Below are 19,695 nucleotides of genomic sequence, written 5' to 3'. Positions count from 1 at the left end.
GAATTGTTTTTATCGTTCCCCCCCCCCCGTCTGATCGCTCTCCACCGTCGATATGTAGGTCTAGTGTTCAATCTATGTTTGCTGTGTAGTTGTATTGTTTTTATACTGTCTGTGAATATTTAGTTAGACATTTGCACCCTGATTCTCTTATTGAAGGGGACCCACACTGATTTATGACATTATCATTCCCTCCTCCATCTAATCCTTACAACAACAACCTTGTGAGGTAGGTTAGGCTTAAAGAGAAGCTCACCCAATGAGCTTCTGGGGCAGAGTGGGGCTTGCAACTGAGATGTCTCGGATCCCAACTCACCAGTCTAAACAACTATGTAGGGCTGCCAGTATTTAATTCAAAGAGCAATATCAAATAAATATTTTTTAATTATAGAACTGAGAGTTCACATCCATAACTGTGTGATTTCCCCTTGTGACACTAGAATGTATGAAAACAACAATAAACCAACTTCAAAAAACATTATTTGGAACAATAATTAAGCAGCTACAACAATCACCACCATGTAACAGTTCAGGCCTGTTGTATTTCAGCAAGAGCAGGGTCTCAGCCTTTCTGACTTTTATCTAGCCAGTCCCTTGCAGCTGTGCTCTGCATTGGGATGTCCTCTGTTCTTTACAAGAGTTTCTGGTGTCCCTAAAATATTAATATGTAGTTTCATAGAAAGGAGTGCTTCTCCCTGCAACTTCAGGCCCTCCAATCCCTCAGGGAGAAATTGTGCCTTTTTTCCCTTATAAAGAATGCCCCATCTCAGGGTTACACTAGAAGGTGCTACAAGGGCTTGGAAGCTGGACAAATTCAAAACCGGTGTAATCAGTATTACATAAAATGGGAAAATAAGGCTACCAAAATCTCTAGGCCAGGGGTCCCCAACCTGTTTGAGCCTGTGGGCATATCTGGAATTCTAACACAGTGTGGTGGCGCGCAGCCATCAAATAGTTGTAACAAAATGGCTACGGGAGGAGGTGGAGCCAGCAACAAAAATGGCTGCTGCAGCTTATCTGCAGTCACACAGTAAAAACTCTTGTGCTATGGTGGGAGCTGCTGCCAAAGCAGCAGTTTTGAAAACCTACAAAGTCAAGCAAGTCTCCGGCCCCTGTGACACGGGGGGGGGGAAGCACCAGCAAAGTGCGGCTTTTTAAAGCCGCACCAAAAGAGACATGCGGCGGCGGGATCACATAGATCCCCTGAACCGCCACGCACTTCCTCCCCGGCACGATCAGATGCCGGGGGGAAGCCACTAGCATTCCCAGTAAGTCCTCCTCTAGGGGTGGTTCTTTTTTACTGCAGGTTTTCGGCCTGAAGGGCCGGATCAGGGACGGGTGTGCGGTGCTTCCCAGATGTTGCGGTGAGATCGCGCCCGTTTGCTGCACCCCCGATCCGTCCCTCTCCCGGGCCAAAACCTTCCGTGTGACCAGGGCTTCCAATGGCCAATCTGAAGTCTTGCAGGACAAAACCCCCACCTGGCCCCAGTGGCTTTCAAAAATACTTCCTGGGTGCCAGGAAAGGTATTGGCAAGTGCCATGGTGCCCGTGGACACCATGTTGGGGACCCCCTGCTATGGGCCCTCAGAAGGCTTCTGAACCTGTCAAGATAAGAGTATTCCACCCTTGAGTACTTGCTTTCTGTAGGGTTTTAAACCTAGAGAAGTCTCCTTGGGATGTCAGTAGATCCAGGTGGGTAGCTGTGTTGGTCTGAAGCAGTAGACAAAGTCTGAGTCCAGTGGAATCTTTAAGACCAATGAAGTTTAATTCTGGGAATAAGCTTCTGTGTGCAAGCTTGCACACAAAAGCGTATACCTTGAATAAAACTTAGTAAAAGAGATCTAAATCAGAGGTGTCAAACTCATTTGTTACGAGGCCTGGATTTGGCATAGGTGTCGCTTTGTTGGGCTGGACCATGTGTGCCATAAAATGTAACCCCAGGTACTGGAGATATAAACTTTAAAAAGAACAGAGGCAAACCCAGTTAACTATTATTATTTTTACACAAAATACAAACAAAAGCAATTGATTCCTTGCAGTGACAGCAATTAATTTTCTGAGGAACTTACAAAAGCCCCAATAAATGTATTTAATCATACGCAAGACTAGATTTCCTAAGGGGTACCATAAATGGGGGAGTACCTTTACATTTCCATACATACCAGTTGCTTGCAGGTCGGGTAAAATCCCTGGATGGGCTGGTTCCGGCCCCCGGGCCTTATGTTTGACACCCATGATCTAAACCATTCTGGGGCCTCCCATTACCTTTTCTGATAAGAAAGGCTTAACCTGATGCAGGTTTGGGGTTAAGTAAAAAAACAACTGAGAGAAACTAATGTTAGAGTGTCAGACTAGAACGGGGGAGACCCAGGTTAAAATCCCCCACTTATTAACAAAGTCCAGAAAAGGCTGTAGGCCCATCACTTGGGGTGCTAACAACCTGGAGGAAAAATGCCCTGCCCCTTTAACAGCTTCAAAAGGGAATTAGATAGGCATATGGAGCAGAGGTCCATCAGTGGCTATTAGCCACAAGGTATAGATAGGGGCTCTGGGGCAAGTGATGCTCTGTCTTCTTGGTGCTTGGGGGGGCCAACAGTGGGAGGGCTTCTACTGTCCTGGCCCCACTGGTGGACCTCCTGATGGCACCTGGTATTTCTGGCCACTGTGTGACACAGAGTGTTGGGCTGGATGTGCCTTTGGCCTGATCCAGCATTGGCGTCTCTTATGTTCTATGTGGCAATGGGCCGCTGATGCTCATTATGGCATAAATAACATCACCTGGTAACCCCTTGGTCAGCCCCCGGGGCAGGACACTTTCCCCCTCCAGGCTGTTGGCAGCCCTCTCACATCATCCTTTCTGCCTGATATACATTTAAAAGTTGTTGTGTGGATGAAACTGGAGAAGAGACATGTACACTGCTCTGAGTTCCTAGTGACCCTGGACTTCTTGGAGGTCTCCCTTCCGAGTACTAGCCAGGGCTGACCCTGCTTAGCTTCCAAGATCTGCTGAGATCAGGCCAGGCGGAACCATCCAGGTGAGGGCAGTGTTCCAACTGTAGGATTGTTAAGTGCCGTCAAGCTGCTTCCAACTTATGGTGACCTTATCAATTAATGACCTTCAAAATGTCCTATCATTAACAGCTTTGCTCAGGTCTTACAAACTGAGGGCCATGGCTTCCTTTGTTGAGCCCATCCATTCCATCTTGGGTCTTCCCCTTTTCCTACTGCCTTCATGTTTGCCTAGCTTTAATGTCTTTTCCAGTGGGTCTTGTTTTCTTGCAGTTTTCAGAGGGTAGCCATGTTGGTCCACTGTAGAACACCTTAGAGACCCATGACAGTTTCAGGGTATAAGCTTGTGAGAGTCTGTGTCTGAAAAAGGGAGCTTTGACTCTCGAAAGCTTACATTCTGAATCGTTTGTTGATCCCTGAGGTACTACTGGTAGGGTTGCCAGCCTCCAGGTGGGGCCTGGAGATCTCCGGCTTTTACAACTGATCTCCAGCTGACAGAGATCAGCTCCCCTGGGGAAAATGGCTGCTTTGAAGGGTGGACTCCAGTGTTCCCTCTAAGCTGAGTTAGTGTGAGCTAGCTCACAGTCTTTTAGCCTCCAGCTCACCTATTTTTGTCTTAGCTCAAGAAGGATGGCTCCAAATTTATGCAGCAGTGAAACTGCTTGCTCACAAGTTTAATGCCAGTAACTCACAAAGTAGATTTTTTTTCTCACAAGACTCCACAGGTTAGAGGGAGCATTGGTGGACTCTATGGCACTGTACCATGCCGAGGCCCCCTCCCCTCCCCAAACCCCACCCTCTCCTAGATCTACCCCAAAAGTCTCCAGGTATTTTCCAACCCAGACCTGGCAACCGTACCAACTGAACTCAAATCGAACTTGTCTTCTCACAATGTGACCCAATGTTCCCACTACAGAATTAAAACCTTGACGCACTATGACTGTAATAAGCCTTGGGGAACCCCCAAGCCCTTTGTAAAACAAAAGAGAGCATGTGTTTTGTGTACTGCTGATATGGTCCTGAGGGATTTTAAAGATCCCCCCCCCAGCCCCTTTTCACAGGAGTATACAGTGTGGTAAGGGAAAGGGCTTCTTCAATTAAGCTTTTGTGTAGGAATATTGCTCTGGAACGCTCCCTGCAGAGTACGATTGTCCTGACCAGTGGGAAGCCCAAATCCAGAGACAGCCACTGTGTTTCCAGGTCATCCATGTGGAAAGAGAAGTAGTTAGCAAACATTTCTTGCCGGAAAATTGCCTTTTTAACCTCTATATGACCCCCCCCCAACACATCCACAACAGATGACAAATTATAAGCTCTGCCGGTCTCGTTCTCATACAATATTTAAAATCAGCTTCCAACCCCCCCCCCTTGCACTGATGCGCCTTACTGTACTTACTCATTTAAAGTTAACAGAATTTCAAAGCTCAGCATAAGAAATTAGTGATAAAACTGGGACACTGACCCTCTCCTGGCCTAGACAGTTTCCCTTGAAACAAAAGAGGCGAGAACACACAGATGGCAAATGAAACTGGAGCTTTGGACGGTAATCCAAGAAAAATGCCTTTTGTTTGTCCCTCGCAAAGAACGAAAGATCAAATTTTGTGTTCGAGACCTGGTTGAACGAAGGCAGAGCTCTGAGTAATTGACAGCTCAAACAGCGTTCCCTCTAAGCTGAGTTAGTGTGAGCTAGCACAGTTTTTTAGCCTCCAGCTCACGCATTTTTGACTTAGCTCAGGAAGGATGGCTCCAGAGCAAACTAATTTATGCAGTAGCCAAATCGTTCGCTCAGTTTTAATGCTAGTCGCTCACAAAGCAGAATTTTTGCTCACAAGACTCCACATCTTAGAGGGAGCATTTACCACCTACATGATGAATAGGGTGGCCAACCTCAAGGCAGGGCCTTCCCAGAATGGCAATTGATCTCCACATTAGAGATCAGTGCCCAACAGGAAATGGCACCTTTAGGGGGGTGAACTAAGAGAAACAAGTCCTAGGCTGCGGTCACACGGAGCATTAGGCACGGAAGATAGGCGGATTTTCCAGGCGCGATCTCACCGCAACATCCGGGAAGCATAGAGCTCCCGTGGCTCACCCGAGGCTTCACTCTGAAGATGCGTGGTAAAAAACTAGTACCTCGGAGGTACTAGTTTCCAGAAATCGCGGGGCAAGGGCGGGCGCGTGATCGCGTTTCCGGTGGAATCCCATGGCATCCGGCGCCCACCCATGTCCTCTTTTTTTCCAAGTGTCCTCGGGATGCGCACAAGCACGCAACGGGGCATGCGCACACATCGATGTACAGAAAAAAACCACCCGTTTGCCGCGCCGCTGGATTGTGGTGTGATCGGCACCTCCCCCCTACCACGGGACCTCCCCGGGAACTCCACGGGATGTCTGCTTGCGCAACTGCGTGTTATTTTGCCCCGGGGCAAACAGCCACGCTTCCCCCCCCCCCCCATTTTTCTCCCCACGCGATCCGCTTTTCCTGCCCATGTGACCGCAGCCCTAGAGAGGCTATGGAGGGTGGGATGTTCTAGGACTCCTATGTTACTCCTATGGGGGAAATATCCTTGCTGAACTCCTTCCCTTCCCCAAGTACTGTTCTCATATCGCCAGAAGTTTCCTGAGATGGAGTTGACAACCCAAACTCTGAATCTCTGGCATCTCTCCTGCTTAATGGGGTTAAACAGGAGATGATGGAACCTGCTGTAGGCTAGGCTGAGAGGGTGTGACAGGCCCAAGGTCATTCCCAACAAGTTTCCACGGCAGACTGGGAACTAGAATCTGGGTCTTCCTGACCCCAGTCTGACACTCCCTTTCCACTCCTCAGCTTTCTTATCAACTGATAAGGTCACCGCTCTGGCTCCTCCTCCATGTCACGCCCCTTCCTTTCTCTCGTTGGTAGCTCTGAACATCAGAACATCAGAGACGCCAATGTTGGATCAGGCCAAAGGCCCATCCAGTCCAACACTCTGTGTCACACAGTGGCCAGAAATACCAGTGCCATCAGGAGGTCCAGCAGTGGGGCCAGGACATTAGAAGCCCTCCCACTGTTGACCCCCCCCAAGCACCAAGAAGACAGAGCATCACTTGCCCCAGAGCCCCTAGCTATACCTTGTGGCTGTGTACCCTGCGCAGCCTGGGTACCCTGCGCAGCTGCCTAGGGGTTAAAGAGGGGTCTTGGCCAAACATTGTTTTGCAGGCTGAATTCAGACAGGTTTCCTTGGAAGCTAAGCATGGCTTTAATGCCTTTAAACTGAGATTAAAACAGCTCTGTGCTGAAGACGGTTTGTTAGCCGCTCTAAATCGAGATACCCACAAATCAACTTGGATGAAAGCCCCGGATGGGGAATTGATGATAGCTGGACTGTCGATCAATTATATATTTGAAATGAGCAAATCCAAAGCATTTTCTCTGATCAAGACGTGTGTCTTAGAAATCAATGATAGTAGCCTGATCTTGAGTCCACAGAGTTTGCTCACTCCTATTTTTAGTCTTTCCTTCCCAAAGATCTTTACCCCCCCCCATGTACTGTCTTACCATCCCACGTTACTGTAGAGCTTTTTTGTTTGCAAGATTGAATATTATAACTACAACAGTCTTACGGGGAGATTTTTGAATAGGCCCTACTCTGACAGAATCTGCCCTTATGGCCTTAATAGGATAGATACATCCTTCCATGCCCTGCTTGAATGCAGGTTCTTTGAGAATATAAGGGATCACTATATTAAGCCTTTAATCAACCAGCCGTCCCCCTACACTCTGGAAACCCTGGCTCTTTTGCTCAGCGATAAGGACCCTAAAATTTACTCTGGCAACTACAAAATTTGTCTCAGCCCTTTTAGCCCTTGCATCAAAAAATAAGAAACAGCAAGTATCACAGCCCTTTTAGCCCTTGCATCAAAAAATATCTTTTGCTGCTGTGAATCAATGAGCTTCTAAAGGTATTAAAGGAGATGATAAAGGAGGGATCTCGGCTCTGGAAATGTTAGAGACCACTGAATTAATGGTATGGTTCTTTAAGCTCACAGCTTCCCTGCCAAGGATCTCGGCTCTGGAAATGTTAGAGACCACTGAATGAATGGTATGGTTCTTTAAGCTCGCGGCTTCCCTGCCAACTGTCTGTTCTTAGTAGAGGCTCCCATCTTTCAGTCTGGGGGATGACATGACTTGTGCCTGAAATACAGGACTTGGGAATGAATGAGGTCCATAGAAGCTGTCTGAACGAGGTAGGAAGCACCAAGGCATTGCCTGAAAGCTCATGTGTTGTCTCCCTTGGTGGTGGTGTTGTTCAGTCACAGAGTCGAGTCCGACTCTTCGTGACCCCATGGACCAGATCACGCCAGGCCTTCCTGTCTTCCGCCGTCCTCTGAAGTTTGCTCAATTTCATGTTCATTGCATCTATGACTTGGTGTTAAGTAGCTTCTTATTCGTTTTCACCCTTGGTAGACTATTCTAGGAGTACAAGTCGTCATCAGTTTTGCCAACTTTGAGTCTGTCTTCCATGGACCCTGAACGGCTCCTCCAGTGTCCCTATGACAAGAACCACCAGATCAGAGCCTGCAGGTTTCCCTACCATTTGGTGAAGTGCAGAGAGGTAAGGAGGAAAGGCTACAGATGGTCATTGGGATGGAAACCACTTCTGTTCTTAACTTGGCTTCAAACAGGTTGGGTGTGAAGAAATAGCTGAAGTCTTGTGGTGGGTCACACAGTCTGTGAGATCATAGCTTGCCTTGCTTCTTAAAAGCAATGAAGGCAAGGTCTGACGTGGGGGGCACTAGACCAGTGGTTCTCAGCTGTGTGCCACTGGTAGGAAGCAGAAGTAGTCAAATGGGATGCAGCGTTTCCCTAAAGCTTACTAAGTATTTGCTCCCCCTCAAAGCTAGTAAGTTCAGCATTTGTATCAATGGGAAGTTATTCCTGAAGTTTCATACAGTAACATTCGATTTCAAAAGAGGGGACCTTATAGGGTTGCCACATCGACTTACCTCTGCCGGCGGGGGGCGTTTGCTCCCAGCACACACGCGTGCCGCGTACACATCACAGGGAAGTGACGTCATGACGCCGGGCACGCTGGGGGCGGGGCACAGCCGTTTGAGGGGAAAACATAGAGTTTTCCCCTCAAATGGCTGTGCCCCACCCCCAGTGTGCCCGGCGTCATGCACGCGGGGGTGGGGTTTCTCCCAGGGGCCGATTCCGCGGGGGCGGAAATTGGACCTCCAAAGCGGGGGGAGATCCGCCCCCCGGGGGGATTTGGCAGCCCTAGAACCTTACAAAATCAGAAGATTAGCTAGAAGGGAGCCAAAAGGGGTACTCAAGAGTCAAATCTCTAGAGGATGCTTGGAAGCTATTTAAAACCACACTTAATGGAAGCCCAGATAGAACGCATTCCCCGGGGTTAAAAAAGAGACTGCCAAGTCTAAAGGGATGTCTGCATGGTTAACAACTCAAGGAGGCTATAAAAGGTAAAAAGTCTTCTTTTATAAAGTGAAAAGTATGCCCCAATAAAGTGAACAGAAGGAACACGGGGTCTGGCAAAAGTAGTGAAAGGCAATAGCTTTTAGACAAGGTACCTCACCAATGACTCCTGAGTAAGCCTATCAGTCATGGAATAAGAGGATGGGTCCTTTTCTGGATTAAATATTGGCTAAACAAAAGGAAACAAGAGTAAGAATAAATGGATAGTTCCCTCCAGGGCTTTTTTTGTAGAAAAAGCCCAGCAGGAACTCATTAGCATAATAGGCCACACCCAATAGCAGAAACCCATTAGCATATTAGGCCACACCCCTGACAGCACAGCTCATTAGCCTATTAGGCCGCACCCACATGTTACCAGAAGTGTGGTCATCCAGCCACACCCACCTTTTGCTTCTTATTCTGTTTACCTTGTTTGTTGTCAAAACCCAGAGCTTTTTTTGTAGCAGGAACTTCTTTGCATGTTAGGCCACACACCCCTAATGTAGCCAGTCCTAATGAGTTTCTGCTGTTGGGTGTGGCCTATTATGCTAATGAGTTCCTGCTGGGCGTGGCCAACTCGGGAGCCAGCCGGAACTCCGTTCCTGTGCGTTCCTGCCCCCAAATAGCCCTGGTTCTCTCAGTGGAGGCAAGTAAGCAGTGGGGTCCCACAAGGATTTGTATTGGGGCTGGGGCTATTTTATTTGTTCACACATCATCTGGAACTGGGGGTGAGCAGTGCAGTGGCCATGTTTCAGGCGGCACAAAATCATTCAGGGTGATGGAAACCAAGGCTGACTGTGAAGAGCCCTGGAAGGATTTTCACAAATTGGATGAGCGGAGGACAATGTGGCAAATGAACTCCAAGGTCAAACGAAGTGAAAGGTGATGCATATTGGAACAAAAAAAATCCAGCTTTAAGTCAGCCGAGTGTGCCACAGCAGAGAGAAAAGCAAACTCTGTTGAAAAGGGGGTTGAAATTGAGACAGCTAATATTAATGGGCCTGCGTACATCTGGGTGATGCATATTGGAACAAAAAAAAATCCAGCTTTAATGAAAACGTCAGCCGAGTGTGCCACAGCAGGGAGAAAAGCAAACTCTGTGTTGAAAAGGGGGTTGAAATTAAGACAGCTAATATTAATGGGCCTGCATACATCTATGGTATGGCCTCATTTGAAATTATGCACAGGTTGAGAGTAAGTGAACAAAGAACATTTCCCCCCCCCTCCCAAAATACTAGAACTCAGGGGCCTCTAATGAAGTTGATTCAGGACAGACAAAGGGAAATCCTACTTTACCCAACATGTGATTACAATCTGGAATTCCCTGCATTAGGATTTAGTGATGGCCACAGGCCTGGACGGCTTTAAAAGGAGATTAGCCAGATTCTTGGAGGATAGGTCTATCAGTGGCTAATTAGCCATGATGACTAAAGGGAGCCTCCACATTCAGAGGCAGTAACCTCTGAATTCCAGTGTCAGGAGGCAGCATCTGGGAACGGCCTTGACTTCTATGCCCTGTTGTTGGCCCTCCAGAGAAACTGGCTGGCCAGTGTGTGAAACAGGATTCTGGTCTGATCCAGCAGGGCTCTTCTGATATTCTTAACCAAGATGACAAACGTTATTTTGTGACCAGGAGTCTTAGCCGAGAATAGCACTCAGTCTCCAGTCTTGGCTTCTTTACAGGACTGGAGCATTTTCTGAAAATGAACTCAAAGTTAGAAACAACTGTATAGAATCTTCTTCAGGTGTAGTTGAAGTTTTCTCCCCACAACCACCACCCAAGAAGTGATTGTTAGGGTCATGTAACCTGTTGCAATTGGCTTCTGGCTTATTTTCCAGAACAACAAGAAGATCGCCAAGGAATTAGCAACGTGCCCTTACAATGCCCGTCACAGAGTTCCTAGGCAGGAGCTCAACTTACACATAGCCAGTTGTGAAAGCAAAATGGCTCAGGAGCTGGAGGAAGGTAAGTGAACATGATTCTTTAAACTTCCCTGCCTAAATGGGTATGGGTATGTGTGTGTGTGTAGCCAAACGCAAACCTGCTCAACAAAACCTTGGAAGTTTTCCCTATACGGGTATAACAGAACTAGATTAAGGAACACAGTGACTATGAGATATTTTGTCTGCAGCCAACTGTACTGAGCTTAGACTAAGACCCAGTGATCTGGATCCATCATACATGACAAAAGGAAGGATAAGGTTTCTTGAGAAACAGGGATATTGCTTCTGAATGGGCTTTAGTGGGTCTGTTGGAGAGGCTTATCGTGTCTTGGGGGAGGCCCCCCACCTTGGCTGAAGGGCAAGGGCAGCTGTATGACATGGTGTTGATCTTGAATGCTGGGAGAGAAGGAGGGGAGAAACAGAAAAATAGCTGTGAGCAGTGTGTCCCTCTAAGCTGAGTTAGTGTGAGTTAGCTCACGGTTTTTTAGCCTCCGGCTCACATATTTTTGTCTTAGCTCAGGGAGGATGGCTACAGAGCCAGCTAATTTATGCAGTCGCCAAAACACTCCCCCACAACTGTAATGCCAGTAGCTCACAAAGTAGAATTTTTGCTCACAAAACTCCACAGCTTAGAGGGAGCATTGGCTGTGAATTGGATGGAACCCCTGGGGGAGGACAGGATCTTTTTCTTTCCACACACATACACCAATCTGATGTGAGTGGCAAATGTGCCACTCCGTAGGAGTGTCTCTGTGGACTTAACTGTGCATGATATTATCCTTGCATCCTTCCCAGGTCAGCCACAAGGCCTTTCAATCAGACATGCCTTTTGAGTCCCATGCTTGGAACTCAGTTCCCAAATGCACAGAGGCCCAATTCAGATTGGGAGCAGAGCACCCTGGAAGAAGGGGATTCCCTCAATTCTAAATTTGCTGCACTGGAGAAACTGGCATGTACCGATCAACACATGTAGATTTCTTCAGTGGAACACGTGACAGCTCTTCAGACCTGTTTCAGGTCAGGAAAACGTTCCATCCCGGGCAACCGTGCAGCTGGGAATTTTCTGAGCACACAACTAAGAAGGCATGTCTGATTAAAATCTCTTCTGGACTTGGATAGGGCACTATCATCTAAGATACAATTCAGCCCTGTGCTGAATTGTTCTCTGCCTGTGTATCTGTAAATAAAGCAAATATTGCAGAAACGCCATAAGCCTCCACTAGGTAAGTGCTAGCCCCTGGAACCTCTTGCCACTTGAAGTGCATATGTAACTATTTCTTCCAGCTAGCATCAAAAGGACTGGAATCTGTGTATTAGATAGGCTTCAACTTGATAGGCTTCACCTTGGCTTAGCTTTTTAAGCAGATTACAGAGGAGAAAGGAGCAAACACTCCAGGACTCATAAGACTTGATGAGGAAAGGCTGAAAGAGTTGGGTATGTTTAGCCTGGGGAAAAGAAGGCTTAGAGGGGACATGATTGCAGTCTTCAAATATTTGAAGGGCTGTCATGTAGAAGATGGAGCAGATCTATTCTCTCTTGCTCCGGATTGCAAGACTAGATCTAATGGGTGGAAATTACAAGGGAGTCGATACTGGCTAAATATCAGGAGAAACTTCCTAACTGTAAGAGTGGTTGAGCAGTGGAAGAGACTGCCTCGGGAGGTGGTGGATGCTCCTTCGCTGGACGTTTTCAAGTGGAGGCTGGACGACCATCTTTTGGCTATGCTCCTGCAGAGTGCAGGGGGCTGGACTAGATGGCCTGCAAGGTCCCTTTCAACTCTAACATTCTATGATTCTGTGACTTCATGTCATAGAATGGGAGACCCAGGTTCAAATCCCCACTCTAGCATAGAAGTTCACTGAGTGATCTTGGTCCAGTTACACTGTCTCAGGCTAACCTAATTCACAGCTTTGGTGTTGGTGAGGATAAAAATGGAAGGAGGAAAGGAATGGTGTTGTAAACCACTTTGGGTCCCTGTTGTGGAAAAAAGCAGGGTGTAAATATCTAAATAAAGAGTGTTCCTTTAAGAGCTGTTACATCCTGCTAAAGATGAGAGCCAGTTTGGTGTAGTGGTTAAGTGCGCGGACTCTAATCTGGGAGAACCGGGTTTGATTCCCCACTCCTCCACTTGCACCTGGCTGGATGACCTTGGGCAAGCCGTAGCTCTGGCACAGCTGTTCTTGAAAAAGAGCAGTTTCTGTCAAGAGCTCTCTCAGCCCCACCTACCTCACAGGGTGTCTGTTGTGGGGAGGGGAAGGGAAAGGAGATTGTAAGCCGCTCTGAGACACCTTTGGGTAGTGAAGGGCGGGGTATAAATCCAATCTTCTTCTTCTAAACTAGCATAACACAGAATCATAGAGTTGGAAGGGACCTCCAGGGTCATCTAGTCCAACCCCCCCGCACAATGCAGGAAATTCACAAATACCTCCCCCACCACACCCCCAGTGAGCCCTGTTTCCATGCCCAGAAGATGGCAAAAAAGCCTCCAGGATCTCCAGCCAAACTGGCCTGGGGGGGAAATTGCTTCCTGACATCATGGATGACAGGATAGTGTTCCAAAACTAACTGAAATACAGGTCTGTAAGCAAAATGAGAGCACAATAAAAGAGGAAGTTTGGGGCCGGGGGAGGGGGCAGATATGGCATGGCAGTTGAGCTTAGGAGTCCCCAAGGTGATGTAGGGAGGGAAGGAGGAGAGGGAAGTAGATAAAGAACAGCCAAGGTGCACATGTGACCCGAGAGAAGATAAGTAAACATCCAATGTGCATGGCAGGGCCATATATGTGTTATGGCAAGGAGGCACGGCAAGCTTTGTAATCCTTCTCCCCTGCCTGGTTCTGGGGAGCAGGCTTCACGCCTTTTTATGGGGAAGAAACTTTTCTTTCTTTAAAAAACAAAAAGTCTGGATTTTTAGTGCCGAAGTCGCTGCACCCGGTCACAAATTCCACATTTGCGCAGCAGAGCACACAGGGCTCTCCTGAATAGTTCTCTCCTTAATCAATGGTATTTTCCTGAGTAGCACTCACTCAGCACACTGCTTAGCCCTGGTAAGTGGTGGCTTTGATTGAAACGGCAGAGTCTGTTTTGCTAGACAGAGCAGACCCCCTGGAGGAGCAGAGATGCCAAATAACTGCAAGCCCTAAAACAACCATATGCCGCAACTGTTAAGTCAAAAAGACAGGGATTGAAGGGTTCCAGCTGTAATGAAGGCAACCTAGCGCACTGTGCTGCAGTTTTGCAGTGCAAAAGGAACTGCAGAACAGAATGCAGCCCTGGCTGTAGGATTCAGCTTCCTGGGGAGTATTTTTAATAGTCCGTTCTTAGCCCTTGTGGCTCGAGAGAGAGGCTAGAAAAAAATCCTCAAACGCCAAAGGGGCTCCTGAACAATGCTCCCTCTAAGCTGTGGAGTCTTGTGAGCAAAAATTCTACTTTGTGAGCTACCGGCATTAAAGTTGTGAGCGAGCGATTTGGCTGCCGCATAAATTAGTTTGCTCTGGAGCCGTCCCTTCCTGAGCGAAGACAAAAACGTGTGAGCCGGAGGCTAAAAAACTGTGAGCTAGCTCACACTAACTCAGCTTAGAGGGAACACCGCTCCTGAATGAGATTTCCGGCTGATTGGAGATGGGGGTTGCAGTGCTCCCCTGCCTCTCTCTTCCCACCACTTCAAAAAAAAAAAAAAAGCCAAAAACACCCAGCAGCTCAGTTATGCAAGACAAGAAAAAAAGGGGGGGGGGGAATGGAGATTCCTTGAATTGCCTGACTTTAAAGGCTTTGCGGCACAGAATTTCAATTTTTAAAAACATAAAGAGTTGAATGCAGCCCTGTCCTACAGTTGCAATGAGAATCTGTTAGGAAAGCTTAATACAAAACCATGTTCTTTAGAGAGGAGGCTGTGAAAGGGTCTGTTGCAGAAGATCGGCTTATTTTAAAGGAAAAGTCCCGGGTCTAGGAGTTCATTTCGATTCTAAAATCACCCAATCGTTATTAAACGCTTTCTCGGGTGCTGGGAATTGGTTGGAATCCCTGGTGCACAATATGTGGCTCTAAAAAAAAAATATGATGGTGACTTGCCTGCCAGTTCAGCTCATGTTTTATCTGAAAATTGGGTCACTCTTTTTATGGGCAGTTGATATACCATCACTAGCTTGTTTTGTATAAAACAGGTGCATGTTAATTACCTGCACTTGGGGAGTGGGAATTTGGGCCTAAATCTTATGCCACTAACCTCAGCAGTAAAGATAACTCTCTCTTCCCCCCCCTTTTTTTCTTTTTTCCTTGCAGCATCCTTTAGTTCTCACAACAAAACCAAAGAGATCACTGCCTTTCAGTGTCCTCCATCCCAGGAAAACTGGGAGGCAGGTGAGCTAAATGCTAGATTGCACCATGCTTGTATCATAATGCTTTCAGGTTGAGAGACTACAGGGGCTGGATCCTGAGAACCTAAGAACCCTGCTGGATCAGACTACTGGTCCATCTAGTCCAGCACCCTGTCTCACACAGTGGCCAACCAGTTCCTCTGCAGGGCCAACAATGGGGCATAGAGGCCAAGGCCTTCCCTTAATTTTGCCTTCTGGCACTGGTATTTAGAGGTTTAGTGCCCCTGAATGTGGAGGTTCTCTTCCGTCACCATGGCCAGTAGCCACTGATAGACCCATCCTCCATGAATCTATCTAACCCCCCTTTAAAGATGTTTGTGCCTATTGCCCGTTGCAGCATCCTCTGGCAGCAAATTCCACATTTCAATCACTCCCTGTGTAAAGTTCTTCCTTTTATGCGCCCTGAATCTACTGCTCATCAGCTTCATTGGATATGCTCGAGTCCTAGTGTTTTGGGAGAGGGAGAAAAATGTGTCAAGTCTCTCCACTCCATGCATAATTTTATAAACCTCTATCACGTCCCCTCTTAGTTCTCTCTTTTCTCAACTGAGAAGTCAAAAGGTTGTACAGTGGGGGCAATTTCTGTCTCCTGCTGCAGCCCTCCACTCCCCCCCCCCATTGCTCTGGGCTGCCCCTTTCCCCTCAGGAGCAGCACTTCCAAAAGGTATTTGAGGCTGCTTTGGCAGGGGGTCTCCAAATGGGATCCAACCAGCGTCCTTGGTTTATGACAAACCTGTGTCCCCATCAACCCACAAACCTTGACGGTGTCGTGAACAACTCGAGTCACTTTAGCAGTTCTACTAGCCGTAAAAAAACCTCCTGAATTAAGCCAGTGTCCTGTTCCAGCCGTAGCCAGCCAGAAGCTTCTGAGAAGTTCACTAACCAGCAACGAAGACAACCATTCACCCATTTTTGTCCCCAGTACCTGCCCTTTTGGAGCTGCGGTGGCTCAAGTGGTTAAGACGCTGAACTGCAGGCTGTGGAAGGTCGGTAGTTCAGCAGTTTGAGACCCGAGTTGCCGCATGACGGAGTGAGCTCCCATCTCTAGTTCCAGCTCCTGCCAATCTAGCAGTTCGAAAGCAAGAAATTGCAAGTAGATAAATAGGTACCACTTTGGTGGGAAGGTTACAGCGTTCCGTGCGCCTTGGTTGTTAGTCATGCCGGCCACATGACCACGGAGACATCTTCAGACAGCGCTGGCTCTTCGGCTTTGAAACGGAGATGAGCACCGCAATCCTAGAGTCAGATTCGACTGGCTTTCGAGCAAGGGAACCTTTACCTTTTACCTGTCCTTTGCCCTGAGCTGGATAGCCCAGGCTAGCCTGATCTTGTCAGATCTCGGCAGCTAAGCAGGGTCGGCACTGGCTAGTATTTGGATGGAAGGAATACGAAAGTCGTGATGCGGAGGCAGGCCATGGCAAACCACCTCTGAACATCTCTTGCTTTGAAAAGCCTATGGGGCCACCCTATGTCAGCTGTGACTTGACGGCACTTTCCGCCGCCCCCGCCCCCGCCCTTCGGAAGTACAGCGTATGTGAACACGGTTGTTCCGTTTAGCATGGCTAACCACCATGGAGAGGTCGGTCTTCCAAAACAATGTGCAGGCCGTCAGGAGAATGCTGTTGCAAGGGCAACAGGAGCTGCAAAACCATGTGATGGCTCAGGACAAACCTGTAGCCTTTGTTTGTTAAAAGTCTATGAAATCTTTTATTGAACCGTAGGGGGGGGGGGAACCCAACACTGCTGGACTGCCTGTTTGAAACAGTCCTTAAAGCAAATCCAAAATGGAGTCCTGATGGTCCTAACTCGTGAACTAACACGAGGAAGAGGGGGAAGCTATGGAGGAGGTACCATGGCTCACTGGTAGCGCCGCATCTGCTTGGCATGCCGAAGGTCCCCCAGGTTCAGTCCCCAGCATCTCCAATTAGAAGGACCAGGCAGGAGGGGATGTGAAGGACTGCACCCTGAGACCCTGGAGAGGTGTTGCCAGTCTGAGTAGACAATACTGACCCTCATGGACTGGTTCAGGACAAACCTGTAGCCTTTGTTTGTTAAAAGTCTATGAAATCTTTTATTGAACCGTAGGGGGGGGGACCCAACACTGCTGGACTGCCTGTTTGAAACAGTCCTTAAAGCAAATCCAAAATGGAGTCCTGATGGTCCTAACTCGTGAACTAACACGAGGAAGAGGGGGAAGCTATGGAGGAGGGACCATGGCTCACTGATAGCGCCGAAGGTCCCAGGTTCAGTCCTTAGCATCTCCAATTAGAAGGACCAGGCAGGAGGGGATGTGAAGGACTGCACCCTGAGACCCTGGAGAGGTGTTGCCAGTCTGAGTAGACAATACTGACCCTCATGGACTGATTCAGTACAAGGCAGCTTCATGTGTTCAGTTTCTCTTGATGCACTGAGTCTGGATAATTGTGTTCGGACCACTGTTAGACAACCCCCCCTGTATGTGTGCCACAGCAGTGCTCCAGGCAGTTGTCCTTGGTGGTCGAAAGTGCTATCAAGCTTCAGCCAACTCACGGAGACTCCATTGGGTTTTAAAGGCAAGAGACTTAACAGAGGTGGTTTGCCACTGTCTGTCTCCGCGTAGTGACCCCGGACTTGTTTGGTGGTCTCCTATCTAAATACTAACCAGGGCCGACCCAACTTCGCTTCTGAGATCCAATGAGATCAATCTAGTCTGTCCTTGGTACATGAGACTAATTCTCTAACCAAGCATCCAAGGCACTAGCAGAACTGCCATGGCTGGCGGCATGGGAGAAAGCAGCCGGCAGGAGTCATGCCCATCACCTGGACCCACACAACCAGGTCTGAAACAAGCCCCTGAGACACTGGCCTTACCAGTGGGGCTCAGCTTATACCCAGTATGTCTGGACACACTGTACATCTTTCCCCTCTCATCCTCGTCTTGTTTGCCAACACATGAACACCTTCACAGGAAGACGTTGCATTTTTTTCAGCATTCAGGCTAAAAAAGGTGCTTATCTCAATTCTGGAGCCAGTTTGGTGTAGTGGTTAAGTGTGCAGACTCTAATCTGGGAGAACCGGGTTTGATTCCCCACTCCTCCACTTGCAGCTGCTGGATGACCTTGGGCAAGCCATAGTTCTGACAAGAGTTGTCCTTGAAAGGGCAGTTCTCAAAAGAGCTCTCTCAGCCCCACCTCCCTCATGGGGTGTCTGTTGTGGGGAGGGGGAGGGAAAGGAGTTTGTAAGCCGCTCTGAGACTCCAATTGGGGTATAAATCGAATCTCTTCTTCTTTCTGGGATTCTACACAGCGTGTTGCAAAAACGGGTCCCTACGTCTGAGTCTTTCCTCTCCCCAGCCCTGATTTCTCTAAATTAAAAGGCATAATAAACCCCCATTCTTCCAGCTGAGCCTAATCTGTCTTTTTTTTTTTAACTCCCTTCCCCGCACCCCAGATGCTGAGGAGTTTCCTGCTCGCCCTTTTGTGTTTGGAAAAAGGTGAGTCGAGGCTTTCTCCTTCTGGAGCATGGGTAGGCAGTTGTAGCTTGGCGAGCAAATGGCACACGCCCATCCCTGGATGGAGCCCCCAGCTGCTTGTAAAAGAGGCACTAGATTCCCCCTGCTGATGCTTAGAACACACAACGGCAATTGTACTGCTCCGTACAGTAAGCATGGCTTGAATCTCAGTGCTTAGTGAATCATTTGCTTCAAATAAAGGAAGAACTGCTTCTGTGCAATTAACTTCACAGTTGATTCAAGAAGGATTTAGAGGCCTTAAAAAGAGGTACAGTGGAAGCAAAGGCTGGGGGGGGCGGGCGGATGTTTAACATTCCAAACCAATGTTAATATGGAGGGCTGGATTCCAGATTTAATTTTGCAATGCAAATGGAAACTTTCCTGCAGCCCCCCCCCCATCTCCACAAAATGCTGTTCCTGGGTAACAGGGGACCTTGAGGAATTACACAGGGGGGTGTGGTCTACAGCTGGAAGGGGGAATTGGACGAAACTGCCCATTTGGTGTAGAGAGCCAGTTTGGTGGTGTGGTTAGGGATGCGGACTGTAATCTGGGAAAGCCGGGTTTGATTCCCCACTCCTCCACATGCAGCTGCTGGTGTGACCTTGGGTCGGTTACAAGTTCTCTCAGAGCTGTTCTCTCAGAGCTCTCTCAGCCCCAGCTACCTCACAGGGTGTCTGTTGTGGGGAGGGGAAGGGAAAGGAGATTGTAAGCCACTCTGAGACTCCTTCAGGTAGCGAAGGGCAGGGTATAAATCCAATCTCCTCTTCTTCATTTAGTCTGGATCCGTCCCATAATAGCCAATTTCTCAGTGATAAGAGGTGCAATCTTATGCAGGGTTACCCCAATCTGAACTCATTTAAGTCAACAGAATGGAATAATGCTGCATCGGATTGTACTGTAAAACCTCCACCTCTCCTAGTTGTAGAGTTGTATTGGACAAATGTTTTTTTAAGTTCAGACGTGTCTTTATCAGGGAGACGGCCATTACATGTGAGCGCCAGTGTGGCATAGGGGTTGGAGTGTCAGAACAGGCTCTGGGAGACCCAGGTTGAAATCGGAACCACATTCTGTCATGGAAGCTTGGTCCAGTCACATCCTCTCAGCCTAACCTATCTCAACAGGGTTGTTGTGAGGCTCCAGTGGAGATGGGGAGGGAATGTTGTAAGCCACTTTGGATCCCCACTGCAGAGCAAATGGGGATATAAATGTCATAAATCAATGAGCCTAGGAGAAAAATGCTGGGGATGGGGCTGCATGGTTCCCCCTGCTTCAGTGGTCTGGACAGGAACCATGGGGCTTCCATTGTAACCTGCAAGAATGGTGGGACTAGGCATTGGGTTGGATCAGGGGTCATTTCCTGCGGGAGCGCACAGGAGTGGAGCTCCGGCAGTAAGGAGCCCAGGGGGCGGGCCCATGCAACAAG

General features: G+C 48.2%; 1 protein-coding gene across 1 annotated transcript in view; it reads left to right on the top strand.

The window, feature by feature from the left end:
* The first annotated feature begins 7,508 nt into the window (after nt 1-7,508).
* LOC107119050 (gametocyte-specific factor 1-like) overlaps nt 7,509-19,695 on the top strand; it is a 28,518-nt gene continuing 16,331 nt past the window's right edge. The window contains exons 1-4 of the mRNA XM_015421474.1: nt 7,509-7,601; nt 10,301-10,431; nt 14,697-14,764; nt 18,211-18,253. Of these exons, the coding sequence (XP_015276960.1) occupies nt 7,509-7,601; nt 10,301-10,431; nt 14,697-14,764; nt 18,211-18,253 (335 nt within the window). The remainder of the gene's footprint in view (nt 7,602-10,300; nt 10,432-14,696; nt 14,765-18,210; nt 18,254-19,695) is intronic.

The sequence above is a fragment of the Gekko japonicus genome, unplaced genomic scaffold (genome assembly GCF_001447785.1).
Source record: "Gekko japonicus isolate JY-2015 unplaced genomic scaffold, Gekko_japonicus_V1.1 scaffold963, whole genome shotgun sequence".
NCBI lineage: Eukaryota > Metazoa > Chordata > Lepidosauria > Squamata > Gekkonidae > Gekko > Gekko japonicus.
The sequence above is the reverse complement of the archived record's forward strand: the minus strand, read 5'-3'. Positions and strand labels throughout refer to the sequence as shown.